This window comes from Bombyx mandarina, chromosome 11, assembly GCF_030267445.1.
Source record: "Bombyx mandarina strain Sakado chromosome 11, ASM3026744v2".
NCBI classification, from domain to species: Eukaryota; Metazoa; Arthropoda; class Insecta; order Lepidoptera; family Bombycidae; genus Bombyx; species Bombyx mandarina.
The window spans coordinates 6964112-6985191 of NC_143218.1; the positions used below are offsets into that span (position 1 = coordinate 6964112).

The 21080-nt window shown below is 38.6% G+C and overlaps 1 protein-coding gene across 1 annotated transcript in view; it reads right to left on the bottom strand.

Moving 5' to 3' along the window:
- The window catches only part of LOC114242270 (transmembrane protein 64), a 42797-nt gene that overhangs the window by 9773 nt on the left and 11944 nt on the right, over nt 1-21080 (bottom strand). The window contains exon 2 of the mRNA XM_028173366.2: nt 7248-7403. Coding sequence (XP_028029167.1) covers nt 7248-7403 — 156 coding nt within the window. The remainder of the gene's footprint in view (nt 1-7247; nt 7404-21080) is intronic.

The following is a 21080-nucleotide window of genomic DNA, read 5'->3' on the forward strand; positions in this document are numbered from 1 at the left end:
CTGTGAGCTCGTCCACCGATCTAAGCAATAAAAAAAAAAATAAGAATCTCTATTGCCGTTAAGTCGATCAAAAGTTTCACTGCATGTTGTTACGACAATATTATAGTCCAGTATCTTTATTGTTCCTAATAAATATGCAAGTAACAAGATAATATTCAGCTTTAATCTAATCAGATCAACGAGTAAATTGTCCGTCGGCATTGGAGTTTATTGGCTTCTAGATTGTTCTGTTGGACGGGGAACATGTTGTCATTAAGTGCAGACAACGTTCGTATGATAACGTTTTATATATTTTAGTTTATGCGGTGAGACAATGCAGTTGCATTTGTATTGTTCTTAATATAGATAACGATGATTTGGTGGTTCATTGAGTATTTTACCAGCGACCGTCATTTACTGGTCATAAGACATAAGTCAACACGAATTGGTACCATTCTACCTATTTTAGCCACGAAACAGTCGTGAATTGCCCTCCGATTGTTATACAATACAATGGAGACCTGCCGGTCACCGTCCTCGTCGAACCCGTCGCTTGCGACGAAGGGCTTGACGAGCGAATTAACCTACAGACATAGCTCACTGAGTTTCTCGCCGGATCTTCTCAGTGGGTCGCGTTTCCGATCCGGTGGTAGATTCTGCGGAACACTTCTCTTGCTATGGCCAGTGTTAGCAACACTCCCGGTTTGAGCCCCGTGAGCTCACTTACACGTTAAGGAGAAGCTGAAATAGCCTCTCAAGGGTATCAGCACAGGTAGGAAAAAAAACTGAGTTCCGTGACGACATCCGCGTTGTGATGTCTACAGTCTCTGGTTAGCATATTGCACCAGATAGGCCGTGAGCTCACACGTGTACACAATAAAGGAATAGCATATTATTATGTGATATTTGGCCAGTATCATTGAGATTATTCGTCGATTACATGTCAAATGAAGGGGTCCCGATATTATCTTGTAAGCACTTCGTCACCTATTTTTTCTAGTGACTCTTGTTTAAACAGCATTATTGAAGTGGTTTTCATTGGATAATTAACTCTTTCACGAACAAGGTTACGCATGTGTCATCTTTTTTACAATTTTTCCAAATCCACGATGCTCCAGCCGAACAACGCCTCTAATTGATAGATTTCCGTTTCCTCATTTAATAATATAATTTGCCTTTGAACCAAATGCTTTACTCCTTCTCGCTTATTAAATAGATAACGAGGAGACAAAGACCTTTGGACCAGAAATACCAATAGACTACGAGAAGGAGTACCTACGCAGTAAATCGCATCCGCAACGAAACTGACATACATTTTCAAAGTGCTACAAAAATAAACGCGAGGTCAAGCGGGAAAATATAAACTAGGACACCCATGGCACAGCAGATAAACGCGCAGTTCTTAATCACAGAATAACGGGTTCGAGGTTGGATAGGTGCTAATTTTTCTGGACAGATTTCTTACTTAACAATCCCGGAATAACAAACGGGATTTAATACAGCAACTTTTTAATGATTGAGGGATTACTGGTGGCCCTTCCAGTTCCACCATAACAAATAGGCGAGTAAGGATTCAAGCAGGATTTGCTAAAAGCTACCCCAGCGTCTTCAAAGGAGACTTAACAACTCAAGAGTAGCCGGTTCGCGAATGAATCCCGCAACTGATCAACGGTCCAAAATGTTCAAGACGGAGCCTCGTTGACTATACAAATCATGAACAACCTTCTAACTGGATCAATGTACTAGGTAGTATTTTAAGCCACTATTGTTATTATATTATTCCTCTCTGTACTTAATGAATAAATGAGTAAATTTTTTTTTTCCTTGAATGCTGAATGTTTACTTTTTCTTGTGATTTTATTTTAGTTTCATGAAAAAACGATTGAATTCTGTTTCTACTGTTAACTGTGAGTATTCGCAACGCGAGATTCACGGTCACCAACATTCCAAACAGTTGGCAACATATTGTCCTAATATTGGATTTACATCGCTCGTGACGGAAATGGCTGTGAATCTAGTCTTAAAATACTAGTTAGCCAACATTAGCTAATTGGTAATATAAACCGACCAGCACGAGATCGTAATTTTTATAAAAAAATCATCTGCGCCCAAACAACTTTGAATCGTCCAAAATCCAATCTTATCGGATGTATTTAAAATGTTAAAAAATTCTATTAAATTTAGGAGATCGAAACACATGTTGAAAGTCAAATAAAACGGAATTTGTTACGCATACACCGTCATGCTGTTTTTAAAATTATTATACACAGCTCTACGAGGTTTAATGCTTTTCATATTTTGTTCGTTCATTTCCGATGTTCCGGAAATTTTATTTCAAATTTCTTGGCTAATTTACTGGACTAACTGCTTATTTTTCTTGTATGAAATTTCATCGACACTTTTACTGTGTTTTTCTCATCATATGTTCTTCGCAGACTCTGTGAAGATCACGAACGGTCGCAAATAAAGCCCGAAGGTCTAATCCGGAGGGGCTTGATTCAGGTCAAGCGTATATTTAAGGTTAGCACCACGTCTATTTTTACTCTGTATTCGTAGAAGCTGTTAGAATCTACTGTTCGTGTTTCAGTGCATGGCGGTATTATTGCAGTGACGTCACCAGGCTCGAACAACCGATAAAAGTAATCCGTCTTAACCGTACTATACGAATAGAAAAACTATAAAAATAAGTATTTTTATTGCCTTTGTAGGCAGACTAGCATACGGCCCACCTGATGGTAAGCGGTTACCGTCGCTCATGGACGTCACCAATGCCATGGACAGAGCCAAGCCGCTGCCTACCATTATGTACTCTCCGCAAGCCTCGTTTAAAGAAGGACATGTCATAGCGCTCGGGAAACACCGTGGAGTGGAGCTCATTCCAAAGCCGGATGGTACGTGGCAGAAAAGATCTTTAGAAACGCACTGTCTATTAGAAAAACGAAATGTCGGTAATTCCACAGTACCACTTGACAAACTCTCCGACAACCGTACCAAGATAATATTCTAAAAATATTTCACGTCTGTCACAATAGTTTCAACAAACTGGCGACCTCGACTACCCCACTCGTAAATCGAGAACAATTATATCGTTATTTAAATACAATATTAATAGGCACACCAGAATAATAAATACTATGTGATATGGCAATTTTAGTCGTACGAGTTCGCGTGTGCGCATGAAGAGGGCTTTACAATCGCCTTCTATTCAATTTTGACGTGTCCAATTTAATTACGCACGCGTGGGATATAACCAACAATGTGCTTAGTCGAGTTTTTTAACTTCTCGATCGCGTAAAAGTTAACTCAAATTTGTATAGAGTCGGAACAGCGCCTCTAGCGGCAAACGTAGGCGAAGGTTCCAACTCTATACAAATTAACTTTTACGCTATCGAGAGCGTTAAAAAACTCGCACTAAGCACAAGTTCTACGATGCGCCGTATAGTCTTCAGTTCTTCCACCATCATCCACGAACAGAAGAGAAGCACTAAGTACACTGGAGTTAATCGGAGAGGTAAACAGGGACACGCGCTGAGCAAAAGTACTCGAGAATACTGAACCCAAGACGGCCGGTTCGGGACGATGAGCATGCGCTGAGCAACTGTGTGGTTATATACAATAACTGCAAATTTGACCCAATACCTCACCTTCATGCCTCAAAGTGGTATCCACGTTATGACTAGCTTATCGTTATTAAGGTTCCGGTAACATCGGGTAGAGCGTGAGCTTCCACCAGATGCAATAAGAAAAATCAAATGCATCATCGTGCGTTGCATAACTACACTGTGATGCAATTGGCCGAGGTGATAAGCTCGTAAGCTTTAAAGCAATATTCGAACGAGGATTATCCTCGGTATCTACATTTCGCGTTATTGAAGTGCATTTTTATGACGATGGCATTGCGGCTAAAATAAATAAAAAAAGGCAATAACGAAACCGCACCTCGCTTAGGTTCTGAAAACCGCATTTACACCTATACGCATAGGTAATTTGTTTAGTTCTGTAAAATTTAATTACATACATTTATCTGAAAGTCTAAAAAGAATCCGTAAGTCTAATAAGGAATTATGAAGTAAACACCGGTACAAAATCCGGGTACCGGTGAAATTGTTTTAAACGTCAATACGTAATACGACTTTGATAATTTAAAAAAAATTGCGTACTTTCGTAGCACGATCGATGGTGAATCGCCTATGGGCATTCGCAATTTGACCTCGTTGTTGAGTTGTTACCGTTAGGAGGCACAAATTTGGTGATGCTTATGACCGATAGATACATATTGGGCAAGGAAGTGGACCCACCAAATTAGAACTACAGTGGGAGGCCCCTTAAGTGAGTGAAGCGAAATGGCTTCGACCAGGAAAAGTGGCGGGGTAAGAATCTTCAGATCTGTCCGCTCCAAGGCTACATTTCGACCACGGCCACTAGACAAAAGTGAAGTATTAAAAAAGATAAAAAAAAACGTGTATTGCCCACTTGAATATCCGTGTGTTTCCTAAGAGTTACAGCCTTCAATGTTATCAAATATCATTTTGAGGTATATTCTGGATATATTATCTTAAAATGAGCACATTGTAACTAAGGTATCAAAAATTTAAGTAACAAATTATTAAAAACCAAATTAGAATCTGGTCTCTATAAAAGAAAATGTTTTACGCCTTTTTAATTCTATGATATACGCAAAAAATATCGAACTATGACGTCAGTGTTCAGTAAACGGCATACAAAATCTATACCATCACTTGCATTGCGGAAACAGGACAATAGCTTCTCAATTACTAACGATGAAACTCAATGCTTCAAATATAATATCTTAGAACTTAATGTTCGATTGAAATAATGTCTTTATGAAACGTATATTTATTTGTAAATGAAGCTCTCTTGGCCCTTCATTACATTTAAATTTCCCGTGCATTAGCTTCGACTATCGCAATATTATCTAGGTGGATGCTATGTTCATTCTATATTTGGAAAGTACTCTCTGGCTTTGTACATTCAAAAAGATTACATGCTTTCTTAAAAAAATAAAATACTTGCAGATCAATGTTGTTTCTCTTTGGAGGTTCGAAAATAATTGTAATAACTGTAAGTGTAGAAATAAGTTAATAAAATTATTATAATAAACAACTCTTTGCAGAACAACAACTTGGTTTTTTGTTTCATTAACAACACATTACAGAACAACATTGAATTAACAACACTTTACATATTTTTAATTATTCTCAGTAATTTTAATTTATTCAATAGTGAGCCCGATGTTCGCGTCACGGTCCGGCATAGATTCAGTTCCACTCAGTGCGTGTTCCGTCTTTCCCCCGCGTGATGTGACTAAAATGCGAATCTGTGACTCTCTATGGAGCTGTCAGCCTTATAGCATCGGTATTCACGCTCAAATTGATATTGAAACAATGAGTGATGCCGGTATAGAGGTACATATAGTTATTACATACGTATCATCCGCAAGAAGTCTTTTTTCCTCATTACCTATTCGTAGCCACAGATATTGGTTTGTGTTTTTGTAATGTTAAAAAAACATTTCTTATAAATTTACAATGGGCCTCCTTCTCTTGTTTATTACATGTCAAATGAATTTAAAAAAAAAATGGAGTTGATAAAAAAAATGATTTTGCGTCCATGAACACTGACAAATGATAAATGATTTCCGCATGAATGCCCAGTAATCGGGATAATAGTTAGGTACGTATAATGACGTGGCGTTTCGACTAGATTGAAATTAAGTAACCATTAATTATTAATTTTATTTTTAATAATTTTAAGAATTTAATTTATGTGTTAGATTTTTAAGTAACTAACATAGATCATATGTAATTCTTACTAACAAAATGTTATGGTTTTTAAAAAAAACTGAAATAAGGTATCAAAAAAAAAAGATATTAAAATTGAACTTCTCTACAATGACTTAACACCAGGAGACCTGTGAAGTTGTTCATCCATTCAATAAGAAATGTAATTTTTGGCGTGAACATTGAATTCTAACCAAGGTACTACCACTCTCTGGGTATTCTCTGACACGTACTTACTTGCGAACTTTCTTTCGACTGACTGACCCATACAATGCTGAGGATATGCTTAGGTACTTTCTATTAGGGTAATGTTTACGGATTGCCTTATCGACCTAGTTATTGGTGACTACCATAGCACGAAGGCAGAATACAAATATTTTTCGTATTTTTTTTTATTGCTTACATGGGTGGACGAGCTCACAGCCCACCTGGTGTTAAGTGGTTACTGCAACCCATAGACATCTCCAATGTAAATGCGCCACCCATCCTGAGATACAAGTTCCAAGGTCTCAAGTATAGTTACAACGGCTGCCCTACCCTTCAAACCGAAACGCATTACTGCTTCACGGCAGAAATAGGCAGGGTAGTGGTACCTACCCGCACGGACTTATGTCAATATACTTTATTTTATAGGCTTTATGGATGTACACGCGTTTGTCTGGTATGTTTTCCAGACGCTCATAACACAGAAGAAAATGACAGCTCGGGGCAGCTGAATGTGTAACGCTTATATACCATTTATTACGGGTCTCGTGAACTTTAATTACCTTTATTAACCCCATTAGCTACTATGTAGGTCACCTGTGCCCTACGTGGCGCACTGAATTAATTATGTCGATTTCTGTTACTAAGACACCGCAATATCTGGGAAAGACGAATCCGAAGATACTTAGATTAATATATTTTTCTAAGAGACCTAAAAGACTAAAAACATACATTAAGAAACAAAAGAAGGCAAAATCAGGTAATCCAGACTCTTTATGATAGAAATCGATATAAATACTTCAGTGCGCCACGTAAAGCACCGGTGGTAGGACCTCTTGTTAGTCCGCGCGGGTAGGTACCACCACTTATTTCTGCCGTAAAGCAGTAATGCGTTTCGGTTTGAAGGGCGTGGCAGCCGTTGTAACTATACTGAGACCTTAGAACTTATATCTCAAAGGTGGGTGGCGACATTTACGTTGTAGATCTCTATGGGCTCCAGTAATCACTTAACACCAGTTTGGCTGTGAGCTCGTGCACCCATATAAGAAAACATATAAGCAAAAAAAAACAAAAAAAAAACATGGCAGTCAAAGGGTTAAATAACGCAAAACTTAGCGCTGCAGTGCTATACAGCACATGCTTTTAGCTCGATATCCAAGAGCAAAAATAACGGGTTATTACAGTAGGTTGCCTTCATTAAATCCAATAGGATAGGAAAGCAGGATATCTTTGTATAGGTATTGTCGCTGAAAATATCCCAACCTGGAAAGCGAACACGATGTATCCGGTGACGTGGGACTCGTGGAGCACGTCGTGGATTGACCGTAGCGTTGAGCCGAGGTAGACATTGATCACCTGGGCCGGTAGCAGACCGAGCATCGTCGCGAGATGGTAGCCGCAACCGTGAACGTCGCTTACCTGTTGATAAACACAAATAACATAATTTACTTTATTTTGTACTAATTAACCGACTTCAAAAAACGAGGAGGTTCTCAATTCACTGCATGTTTTTTTAAATGTTTGTTACGTCCTAACTTTTGACTGGGTGAATCGATTTTGATGATTCTTACCGTCCGATTAGTCTCCTCCCAGCGATAGGCAAAATTTACGAACGGCTCCTTCGGAAACGCCTCTGGGACTTCGTTACCGCGAATAAAATTCTAATAGACGAGCAGTTTGGATTCCGCGCCAAACACTCGTGCGTACAACAAGTGCACCGCCTCACGGAGCACATCTTAATAGGGCTAAATAGGCGTAAACAAATCCCGACCGGCGCCCTCTTCTTCGATGTAGCGAAGGCGTTCGACAAAGTCTGGCACAACGGTTTGATCTACAAACTGTACAACATGGGAGTGCCAGACAGACTCGTGCTCATCATACGAGACTTCTTGTCGAACCGTTCGTTTCGATATCGAGTAGAGGGAACTCGTTCTCGTCCCCGTCATCTGACTGCCGAAGTCCCGCAAGGCTCCGCACTCTCCCCGTTACTATTTAGTTTGTATATCGCCGATATACCCCGGTCTCCGGAGACCCATCTAGCGCTCTTCGCCGACGACACGGCTATCTACTACTCGTGTAGGAAGATGTCGTTGCTTCATCGGCGACTCCAGATCGCAGTAACCACCATGGGACAGTGGTTCCGGAAGTGGCGAATAGACATCAACCCCACGAAAAGCACAGCGGTGCTATTCAAAAGGGGTCGCCCTCCGAATACCACTTCGAGCACCCCACTCCCCAATAGGCGCGTAAACACCTCCGCCGTTAGCCCCATCATTCTCTTTGACCAGCCCATACCGTGGGCCTCGAAGGTCAAATACCTAGGCGTCACCCTCGACAGAGGGATGACATTCCGTCCCCACGTAAAAACGGTACGCGATCGCGCCGCGTTTATACTAGGACGACTCTACCCAATGCTTTGTAGACGAAGCAAACTGTCCCTCCGTAACAAGGTAACCCTCTACAAAACTTGCATACGCCCCGTCATGACGTATGCAAGCGTAGTGTTCGCTCACGCGGCCCCCACCAACTTGAAACCCCTTCAGGTTATACAATCCCGATTCTGCAGGATAGCCGTCGGAGCACCATGGTTCCAGAGGAACGTGGACCTCCACGATGACCTGGAGCTCGACCCCGTCAGTAAGTATCTACAGTCGGCATCGCTGCGCCACTTTGAGAAAGCGGCACGACATGAGAACCCTCTCATCGTAGCCGCTGGAAATTACATACCCGATCCTGTAGACCGATTGGTAAACCGTCGACGTCGCCCAAAGCACGTCATCACGGATCCTCCTGATCCATTAACGGTGCTTTTAGGCAATACAAGCACCGGTCACCGTCCTCGTCGAACCCGTCGCTTGCGACGAAGGGCTCGACGAGCGAATTAACCCACAGACACAGCCCACTGAGTTTCTCGCCGGATCTTCTCAGTGGGTCGCGCTTCCGATCCGGTGGTAGAATCTGCGAAGCACTGCTCTTGCTAGGGCGGTGTTAGCAATTCTCCGGTTTGAGCCCCGCGAGCTCACCTACACAAGCTAGGGTACGCTGAAATAGCCTCTCAAGGCTATCAGCATAGGTAGGAAAAAAAAAAAAGATGATTCTTTTTTTATTAGAAAGCTGACGCTTCCCGTGTGGTCCCATTTTAATTTAGTCCAGTTCTGATAAAACCATGAGAAAATCATATAAGTCTTAAAGGACAATGCCCATTTTCTATGGGCGTTTGGGCCCCTAAAAAAAGTTGTCCTGTCATGATGGTTTTAACTTAATTTGATAGACAAAGAAATATCGTTTCATATTCAGAAAACGATTTTTATATTCTCACCCAGGTTTAAGAGAAATCTGTTTTTTTCTGCAGCTAAAATTAAGTTGTTAATTGTTTTCTTCGAAATCAATAATCGCTCTCATAATTATTTACAGTATTAAATAAGTTAATTGTGGTTAATGTTGCTAGAAATAAGCCCTTACGTACATTTTATTATTATTATATCCTCATAATAATAATAAAATGAAATGAAAATCCGGAAGCCGGCAACGATATTGTTGTTGCTGTTTTTAAATTCACCAATAAGCAGGCAAAGAGCGTAGCCTATACAGCCTAGTCTGTCGAAGTTATATACATTTTTATGTCAATAAAAAGCCGGTGTATCTCTTTTTATTGCTTTTTGGGAGTTTTGACGTCAACTCGACGAATACCACATTGACTGAGCATGAGCTTGCGCAGACCTTTTATACACAATATTACAAATACAAATAATACAAATTACACAATTAACTATTAAAAAAACATTAAAATAAAAATTCAAGTGACGCTTCACTCGGGTTGCTGCCAAAACTCTCTGATCATATATAATAAGAATAGAGTAATGGTAGGCCATTGATATTTTTACTAATGGAATCATTAATATCTAAAAATATTAAATAATTCATGGTTTTAAGTAATAATTATTATTACAATAAATATTGAATTGAACAAAAATAAACTAAGAAGCCTGTGAATTATAAGCATTAGCTATTTGTTTTTTAATTTATTGTTCAAGTCACAAACAACTCTTTCGTTTGACAGCATATAGGTTTGCTATAAGGCTGTATGGGCTAAGCCCTTTGCCTATTGGCGAATTTAAAAACTATGGCATGGATAGTTTTGGGATGTTATCAATAAGTAATTTATTTTTTTGGAAAACAATGCCAGGTTGAAAGAAATGTTGATACATAAACTAAACAACGTGAAAAAATAAGGCATAGTTTTTCAAGTGCAAATAGTTTTGACATAAAGTTGGCCCACTTTTGGGCATTGTCCTTTGCATCAAGTACGTGCGCGACAAATAGATGAATAACTCAATATCACGCCGACGATTATTATCGATGATTATTATTTTTAGTGTATATTAATTTGTTTTGGAATATCTTTTTTTTTCTATTTGAAGTCGGTTTTTGTTAAAGCATGTCTATAGAAATTCAATTCATCCATTATTTGTGAATTATAATATAATTTTGACAATTTTGGTGAACATTAATAATCAAAATGAATTTATTTCCTTGGAGATTTAAAATAATAATCGAATTTTCTATTTTTTTTATTCAAAGAAATTTAATTCGTTTTTTTATGTAATATAATTATGAGTCACCCTTAGTGCCAAATTTATAATTATTAGAAAAAAAAAAATTTATTTTTATATATTCCAAAAACATAAAAAAAATTATTTGTTTTTGGAATATATAACGTATAATAAAGTTTCTGCAATAAATTAAGTATATTAGTTTTGAAAAATAAAATATATTAACTATAAGTTTAAGTAAAATTCTAGTATGGGGGCGGATTTTTTCGCGTTAAGTTTAAATCCGGCCCTGCTTACAGATAGGGACCCAGCCCAAAAAATGTGTTTTTTGGAAAATATCGAATAAAGTTTTCAAAGCGAAAAGACGCAGAGGAAGGGGATGGAGTGAAAGAGACCGATGGATGAGTTTGTTTCTTTTAAAGCTACTTTTGGCTATTTCATTATTAAGAGTCGCTGAAAAGGTCGTTCTATGATAATTTTTGAATTAAATTCAAAATCCAAAATTTTCGAAATGGGTCTCTGTCATTATAAAGGTGCTTCTTTTTTATTACAAGTTCGCAAAATATTTCATTTAATGTAAATAAATCCGTGATTACAAGCTCTTTAGCCAAACCAAGCAATGCATGCTCTTTAGTAAACAACTGATTTCAAGTACCGTATTCATTTATCTTATTAATCTTAAAATTTTAATCTACCTATGCTTATTTGGACGGGCTCGAGTGTCACCTGGTGTTAAGTGGGTACCAGAGCCCATAGACATCTACAAAGTAAATACCGCCACCTACCTTGAGATATCAGTTCTAAGGTCTCAGTTTTTACAGTATAACGGCTGCCCCGCCCTTCAAACCGAGACGCATTACTGCTTCACGGCAGAAATAGGCAGGGCGGTGGTACCTACCAGTACGGACTCATAAGACGTCCTACCACCCTTAATTATGCAAATTATAATTTTGCGGGTTTGATTTTTTATTACACAATGTTATTCCTACACCGTGGAAGTCAATCGTGAGCATTTATTAAGTACGTTTTTCATTAGAACAATTGGTGCTTGTCAGCGGGATACGTACACCGATACATCGTTAGATACGAATGCACCGGATGTCTTATCCTTTAGGCCACGACGCGGCGAAGACTTAAAATACAAATACATCAAGAACCGTTCTTGAACCTGCCTCAAATATCGCCATAAATAAAGGTATCTTTCTGTTTCGACATCACAAATTATTATTGAACAATTAATTTACAATTTAAACAGGAAAATGTGATTGCTTTTATTTAATAATAATTTTTAATTTATTATAAACAGGAAAATGTGATTGTTTTTATTTAATAATCATTTTAAATTTATTATTAGATAAAAACAATCAATTTTTCCTGTTTACATTGTACGTTAATTTTATTTAAAAAAAACATTGCTATTAATAAATAGCATCGCGTGTACCGTGTTTGTTTACAGTGCCACTACAAAATATAACGGACAGCACGCTAAGCTAAGCTCATTAGCATATTCGTTAGTTTAAGCGGTAGAGTTGTAACGATTATTCTTTATGATATTTTCCTTTAACTCATAACTAGGTTTATGTATGCAGTCACGAAAATATTAAATTTCAAGATGAATCAACAAATTGAATCGATACGTCACTTAATATTATTACGAAATCTTAAATTTAGCTGCCGTATATCATAAATAACCATTATGCACCATTGTTACAATAAGTTCGTACTTGTGCGCTTATTTAATATATTTTGTGCAATTGATTTCTCAATGTCTAGTATCTGTGTGTCATTTTTACATACTATATTTTCAATGGATTAACTGTGCGCGACGTGAAGAAAGTTCACGAGGGGTCACGCTTGAGTACCCACCCACCCTGCAATGTAGAGCGTACAAAAATGTAGAGTAGGTAGGTATGAGGAAAATGTTTGTGCTTGGGACGATTTATACGAATGTTCCCTTTTTAAGACGTGGGTTTTTGGGTTTAATTGCCTACACAATATAATTCCTCATCGTGTTTGAAGAAGCAAAAAAATTTTATTTGTATTCATAAGTATTGAGATAAAATGGCATTTGCCTCCTGAACGACGGTAGTATTGCAGCACTCGATACGCTTACACAGGATTTCCTACTCATTAGGTCACGGACGCTTATGTGTATTGTCCGTTCGTCCTTGTCCAACAAGAGTTCGACTTCACCGGGCGTATATCTTCATTTTATACTATCTTTTAGCCCACAGACGTCCACTGCTTAACACAGGCCTTCTTTTTTTTTTGGCCTGGGAGACGAATCTTATATTATTATGTGGTATTCGCGTGTGGGATCTGTGGGGTGTGTGTGTTGGTACTGTGAGCAGAAAGCGGGCCCAAGGAGGTTTTAGGGCCCTGAGCATATATTTAGGCCTCCCCAAACCTTGCAACCACCAAAAAACTGTACCGAAACCTGAATAATCATTTACCATTTTTTAACTTTCGCGTTTGTAATTCCACTCGTGACCACGTATCATTAATCGAGTAACCGATTAATTAATCGAGTAATATCGTTGTTATCGGAAATTCATTTTGAATGCGTCAAACATTTCAATCAGTAGATAGTATAAGCACGAGTGAACAAAATATTTCGTTTACACAGATCCACCTTGGCGGATCCATACGAAACCACGAATTATGGATGGCGACCGGCAAGAAGTGGATGGTGGTGGAAAAACTGAAGACTAGACGGTGAGTCGTAAAACGTGCGCTTATTGCGAGTTTTTTAACGTTCTCGATAGCGTCAAAGTTAACTCACATTTGTATAGAATTGGAACGTATGCCTAGGTATGTTTGCCGCTAGGGGCACTGTTCCAACTACATACAAATTTGAGTTAACTTTTACGCTATCGAAAACATTAAAAATCTCGCACTAAGCACACAGTAGCCTGTGTCCAGTAGTAGTATACTAGTAAACTACAAATTTACAAATGAACGGTTGATGATATTGAATATAAATCTTTTATAAACGGATCCTCAGGGTGGCGGCGACAATTGAGACAATTTACATCCACACGAAATATTATATTCTCTTTAGTACACGTTACGGTGGGTAGAATACGAATGCAACAGAGATATGCTAACCGCCGGTATTTATACAATCATCTTGATCTATTTTAATACAAACTTAGTAGGTAATATTAAACATTGTTCATCTTAATTATTCTGCTCATTAATTACGTACAATTATTATTTAATAATATCGAATTATGTAACATAAATAGCATTAAGGCTTATTGTGCCGTAAGGTTTATTGCGCCGGAAGCTGTCAAGCGGAAGGCGCCAATAGAATATTATAAGTATAAAGAAATATGAATGAACTATTTACTTGATTATGAAATTACTAATTATATTATAAGACAACACGAAGTGTTGTTCGATAACACTTTATTTGTCAATAACACCTAACATAGAATAATGAAATTAAATGAAAAGAAAGTTTTTATTATCTAACTTCCTTACATTTTGATTAAAGACGAAGCCAGGCTATCAAATAATATCATAGATATAGTGTTTTCATTGATAGGAAATATCCATTTTATTAATTAGATAACGGTGGCTTAGTGCACATTTAGGTTGCCTATCACTATCATACCCGGTCACCGTCCTACCCGAACCTGTCCCTTGCGACGAAGGGCTCGACGAGTAAATTAACCCATAGACACAGCCCACTGAGTTTCTCGCCGGATCTTCTCAGTGGGTCGCATTTCCGATCCGGTGATAGATTCTGCCAAGCACTGCTCTTGCGAGGGCCAGTGTTAGCAGCACTCCGGTTTGAACCCGTGAGCTCACCTACACGTCCAGAAGCTCAAATAGCCTCTCAAGGCTATCAGCATAAGTAGGAAAATAAAAAACTATGATACCAGATATATCGACTTTGTCGCTGGAACACTTTCCTGCCGTAATTGGATGGTCACATGATTAAAACGTATTCCATAAATTAAATAAATTAGGTTCGCCGATTCGTGTCTTCAATGAAGAATAATACTAATGTTCGGGCAATGAACGAAATTCCACTGCAGTCATTGACACCTCAAGGTTTTGATTCATTTTGTTTATTGAATTTTCTCTTTTGTCTTGTTATTGATATTTTGAAAATAAAACTGACGAACACAACAACAATAAAAATAAAAACAAACTCGTCAATAGCTATTACAGAATATTTAAGAATATCTGTTGATAAATACAGTGGAAAATGACAACTGCTTTGTGTTTTACGTATTGATATACGAGTATTACCCGTTTATCGCTCTTTCTCTTAGTGAACCGTATCAAAATCGGTTATGTGCTTTAGAAGAAGTAAGGGGAGAAATAGGCAGACGTATACAACGACCTTCGATTATTTTCTATAGAAATATAAATATCTAGCGACCCGCCCTCGCTTCGCTTCGGAAACATTAAAACACACATGAAACAAAAAAAAAAAAAAAAAAATTAAAAAAAAAAAAAAAAAAAAGTAGCCTATGTTCATCAGGGACAATGTCGGCTTCTAATGGAAAAAGAATTTTTCAAATCGGTCCAGTAGTTTCGGAGCCTATTCGAAACAAACAAACAAACAAATCTTTCCTCATTATAATATTAATAATAATTAGTAATATTAGTAATTAGTATAGAAGAGATATAAATAAAGACAGCCGATGAGTCGTGATTCCGATCCGGTAGTAGATTCTACGAAGCATTGCTTTAACTAGGGCTAGTGTTAGCAAATTCTCTCAGGTTGAACCCGTGAGCTCACTCACCCGTCCGGGCGTAGCTGAAATAGCCTCTCAGGCTAACATCGGATAGGTTGGGGAAAAAAACATAGGTGAATATCTTCGATCTCTATTCAATTAAATACAGCAATTCATGATAACGTCATCCAAACGTGTTAATTTAAAAAAATATATATATTCTTAGATGTTTGGACGAGCTCACAGCCCACCTGGTGTTAAGTGGATACTGGAGCCCTTAGACATTTAAAACGCAAATGCGCCACCCACCTAGAGATATAACTTCTAAAGTCTCAGTATAGTTACGGCGGGTGCCCCACCCTTCAAGCCGAAACGCATTACTGCTTCACGGCAGAAATAGGCGGGGTAGTGGTACCTACCCGTGCGGACTCACATGATGTCCTACCACCAGTAATTACGCAAATTGTAATTACAACAAAAACCGTGTACCTCCAAGAAAATTAAACGCTCAACTCATACCAGTCCCATTTTAGATTCATCTTCGAGCATAGGCCTTCTCTGTAGCATTCCATTCTAGTCTATTCCCGTCACCTGCAGTTGTAGCCAAGAACGTCTATAGGACGAATAACACTAATTTTAGCAAAGACAATAATAGTATCAATAGTTAAATATAGCTATTGAATATGCGCCATTTACGCTAAGTACCTATAATTGGGTTACTATTTACTTATCGATGGTCTAGACTAGAAGATATACGTAGTTACGGAGGCAAAGTTCAGGGTTGATATTTGACGATTTGCCATCAAGACGACGTGATGATATTTGCGTATCTACCTTCGATATTATCTAAGAGAGAATATTTAATATTATTATCTCACACTAACGAAACCGTCTCCCGGTTCTGTTATATATGTAAATATAGTATTAATTATAATGTTTACATTATTAATAAAACATTAAACATTATTAATATTGTTAAAAACTGGGATATTCACAATTCAAGTCATACTATTGCTTCCACAAACAGCTTAAAATACTATCTTAATTTATTTATTTTTTCCTTTTTCCCCTACCTATGCTGATAGCCTTGAGAGGCTATTTCAGTTTGACCCTAACGTGTGTAGGTGAGCTAACGGCTCAAACCGGAGTGTTGCTAACACTGACCCCAGCAAGAGCAGTGCTTCGCAGAATCTACCACCGGATCGGAAACGCGACCCACTGAGAAGATCCGGCGAGAAACTCAGTGGGCTGTGTCTATGGGTTAATTCGCTCGTCGAGCCCTTCGTCACAAGCGACGGGTTCGACGAGGACGGTGACCGGGCTATCTTAAGAGACGCGGATCTAGCTACGATCTACTACACATCATGTTACAATAAATCGTCAACTTTTTTTTCATCTTCTTCCTAGCGTTTTCTCGGTCTCTCTAGACTCTCTGGCTCTCCAGAGTCCGCTTTCCTAATTAAACTCCTCCACTTTCCCACTTTTTTTAATTAAAGTAATTCCGGGCACGAGAACCGCTAAAACTACGCAGCGAGTAGAATTTCGTGTACAATAAAACAATATTCACTGAATGTTGTTACGGTCTTTGGCAGGAGGCCAATATACGCAACGAGGGGGAAGAACTCCGTCGCTTGGAAGACACAAACAAAACTCGAATTCATATCATTGCGTTATTACCAATATTAAATTACTAGCTTTTACTCGGAGAAAGCTAAGGAAAGAGGTCGAGGTGGCGTAGTGCCATGCGCTGGTCCGATCAGATTAAGACGACTTTGGAATCCAGCATCAATGTCGCTATCCACTGCGCGGAGGACAGAAGTGAATGGAGGTACATAGTCCTAACAAAAGTGCTCAGTAAAGGTCACTACCCTCAGAACTGAGGAATATGACGCACGGAGGGAATCAGAGCTTCACTCTAGTTAATGTTAACCAAACCTTAGAAATAGTACATTTTTCTAGATGAAAGTTACCCTGTATCCTTTTCTGTATTCATAAGACAGAGTATGAAAAGTATTACAGCGATCGATTTAGTAATTAAAATGTGAATGCGTGACAAACAAACTCCTTAGAGTATACATAAGCAGGCTTGCTTATGTAAACAGGCTTATGTAAGCAGGCTTATTTATGTACACTCTAAGATAAAATCATTTTCGCATTTAACGTAATCCATACGTAGCCAATAAATTCACCGTAACACAATTTGTGTTTCCGGACAAGCTCTAGACTCTGCTTCACATGGAAAAAATTGTTAAAAGTTTTCTGAAGAAAAACTCAACCGTGTACCTATCTATTAGGATCTTAAAATAAGGTCTGAAGAACTTAAGCGAAAGCCCTTTAGACAATATCATCGAAACTTCGGCTTTATGTCTTTATTTTAGAATGGAAGGACTACTGGTGGCCAAAAAGTCTTTTCAGTTACACCAGGACTGGCGGGCGAGCGCGAGCTGATCCATCTGGAACGGGTGGAATTTGCTAATGCTAAGTGCTAAGCTGCACGAACGCCTCCGAAAGAAACCTAACAGCTCACGAGCAGCTGCTTCGCGAATCTATCTATTATCGAAGCGGAGTCCCGATCCGCTGAGAAAATCAGGCGAGGAAGTCCGCGGGCTAATGTATAGATTAGGTTTTACGTCGTACTCTTCTACGAGTACGCTTATTTACTTACCCTATGTCAGCTCTCTGTGCGAGAGCTGTAGGTAGAGTCTAATAATTATGTTAGTACATTCGATGGATCGTATCTATGGAACACGTTGTAATCAATTAAAAAAAAATATTAATTTAATAATTGGCTGTGGAGGTTATATAACAACTCGCGAATATAACTATATAAAGTCGATGCGAATACAAAACGGACGTGCTAATGAAATTTTACTAGTTCGCTGCAAGGTTTTCCGTACGTCGCTCCCCCGAGAGCTTACAAGTTGCACGTGGAATTTATGTAAAAAAAAATATATGTAAGAATAATAGTTATCTCTAACTCCATATCGCCAACAACCACAGTAATATTTTTTAACCATACGTTACAAATACAATACGTCACAAGCTTATCTCTCCGTACATACGTTAGTAATGAAAAGGCAGCTATTTTTAAACTTGTCACACTACCTTGATCGACGATTTATGTATCCGATAAGAAAGCAATAACCAATCTTATCGATGTATCTGTCAAAATTGAAGTCAGGTATTTCCGTGCATAACACGTTAACTGCTATGTAGGTCACCAGTGCCCTACGTGGCGCACTGAAGTATTTCTCTTTTTGATCTTCATACTGGTGACAAGTCACGGTCACCACGTGTGACTCACACATTTCCCTTCCCTTAAAAGAGAAGATATATAAGACCTTAATAAGGCCTGCCGTCTTGTATGGATCAGGTTGTTGGACTATTAAATGACGGATGAAAGACGATTGCATGGAGCAGAGATGCGAATGTTGCGGTTGATGTGTGGAGTAACGAGAATGGATAGATTATGGAATGAATGTGTTAGAGGAAGTCTGGAATTTGCACCTGTGACAGAGAAGTTGAGATGTGCGCGTTTGGGATGGTATGGGCATGTGATGACACGAAATAAAAATGAGGTTGGTAAGAGAGTGTTAACTATGAATGTGGAAGAATATACAGAAACAGGTAGACCTAAGAAGAAACGGATGGATTGCGAGAAAAACGATATGTGTAAGAGTGAGCGAAGAAATGATATGTGATAGAGGAGTATGGAAGGAGAAAACATTGAAGTGAAGGTGAAGGGTGGGGCAACCGTTGTAACTATACTGAGATCTTAGAACTCATATCTTAAGGTGGGTGGCGGCATTTACGTTGTAGAGGTCTATGGGCTCCGGTGACCACTTAACACCAGGTGGGCTGTGAGCTTGTCCACCCATATACGCAATAAATAAAAAAAGCTTGCATCACTTGACATCAGTACACGAGGTGTTTTATGATGAATCGTCAGTAATATACCATATTTGTGGATTACTTATGCGTGTTTTGATTATTATCTGAATAATGTATGGTTACCACGCTGTTTCGTTATCTTGTCATCATGTCACTTTAACATTGGTAACAACGAGCACGAGTTGAGCCTACCGAAAATATACGATGTATGTTCAAATGATAACGATGTGGAATACAACTTAGAATTTAGTCAAGGTTATCTGTTAGTTCATCAATTTGTTTATGTGTGGCTGTTTTGAAGAAAATTAGTAATAAAAGGGTAGGTATTCGTTTTTGTTATATCTCCTGTGTCTTCCCATTGTACTCCAATTCGCTTTTGTTATATCTTCTGTGTCGTCCCACTGCACTCCAATTCGCTTTTGTTGTATCTCCTGTGTCTTCCCACTGCACTCCAATTTGCTTTTGTTATATCTCCTGTGTCTTCCCATTGTACTCCAATTCGCTTTTGTTATATCTTCTGTGTCGTCCCACTGCACTCCAATTCGTTTTTGTTATATCTTCTGTGTCTTCTTACTTTACTTCCCCAATCAGTGTTTATCTCAGCGCGTATAACACAGTAATTAGACTATGTCGAGGTGAAATTCTAAAGAAAGATAGCAGCTGCGTGTAATAAGAATGAAACCAGAGAAATAATTTATCTTGTGTAATTATTGATGGCACAGTTTACATCTTTATACTATTGGTAATCCCGTACGCGGTTTAACGGTTGGCAACTGTCATTATGTAATTAAATTGGTTGGTTATTAAGTTGGTTTTGGACCTCATGTCTCAAAGTGGCTGGAGGTATTCACTTCGGGCTTCGGTGACTACTTAATACAGAGCGGCCCGTCAATTCCCTCACCAATTTAGGCAATAAACATTTCTAATATTTTATGTTTAAATTTGTCCAAGCGTGCCTTGTTGGGCTAGGTACCATATTCCACGTAGCAAGACCTTACTTCTGCCGTGAAGCAGTAATGCGTTCCAGCTTGAAGAGCGAGGCGGCCGTAAACTTGCATTAACCCAATAAGTTTATCGCCGGATCTTCTCAGTGGGTCGCGATTCCGATTCGGTGATAGATTGTGCGAAGTACTCGCAAAGGCCAGTGTTAACAAAATCTCTCAGATTGAGCTCCGGGAGCTCACCTACGAGCCAGAACTCTAGCTACCAGCGAATAGGTAGGGAAAAAAACAGCCTATACTATAAAACTGAGGAAATGAAATATGTCGCAATCTCTGGCTGCATCCACTTCTTGATATTTACGGATTCAGTAACCACTTGACACAACTTGAATTGTGAGGTTACTGACCTGCGTGAGCAATAAAAAAAATGTTTTGGATAGGAACGGATAGGAACGAAGTTCCTTATTATAAAAATATTAATTTTAAGTTCTATTCGAGGTCTATAGAAAATAAAACTGGGGGTTTCACAACAACCCACGGTCAGTCGATAACGTGCGAACTTATTGTGGTACACTTCATTCACCGTTGTTTGCATAAGAGTTAGTGTATTGCGCAAACGAACGCTCTGAGATTGTGGTCAATGAATGATAAAAAATATTTATTTATTGTACGTTATTACAAAGTTAAGTCGTACACTGTGTGCATTACTAATAAAAATCTTACGTTACGGACGTTTTTTCCCGGTTAAGGTACCCTTCCGCATCGTCCCATAAGGAACTTCGTTCCAAAAAAGTTGATCAAACGATCACACAGTCGTCGATATTAAGTGACGTCAGACAACAAAAACAAACAGGAGATATCTGGAGCATCCACCGTAGCGAAATAGGACAAGAGACTTTATTGGCGAATAAAAGAAAACAACTCGTTTTGTATTGCGTTTATCGTGTACGCAAACGGCTTCGAGACAATGAAAGGCGACCTCAATAAACACTGTGTATTGGGAGCGACAGGGAAATA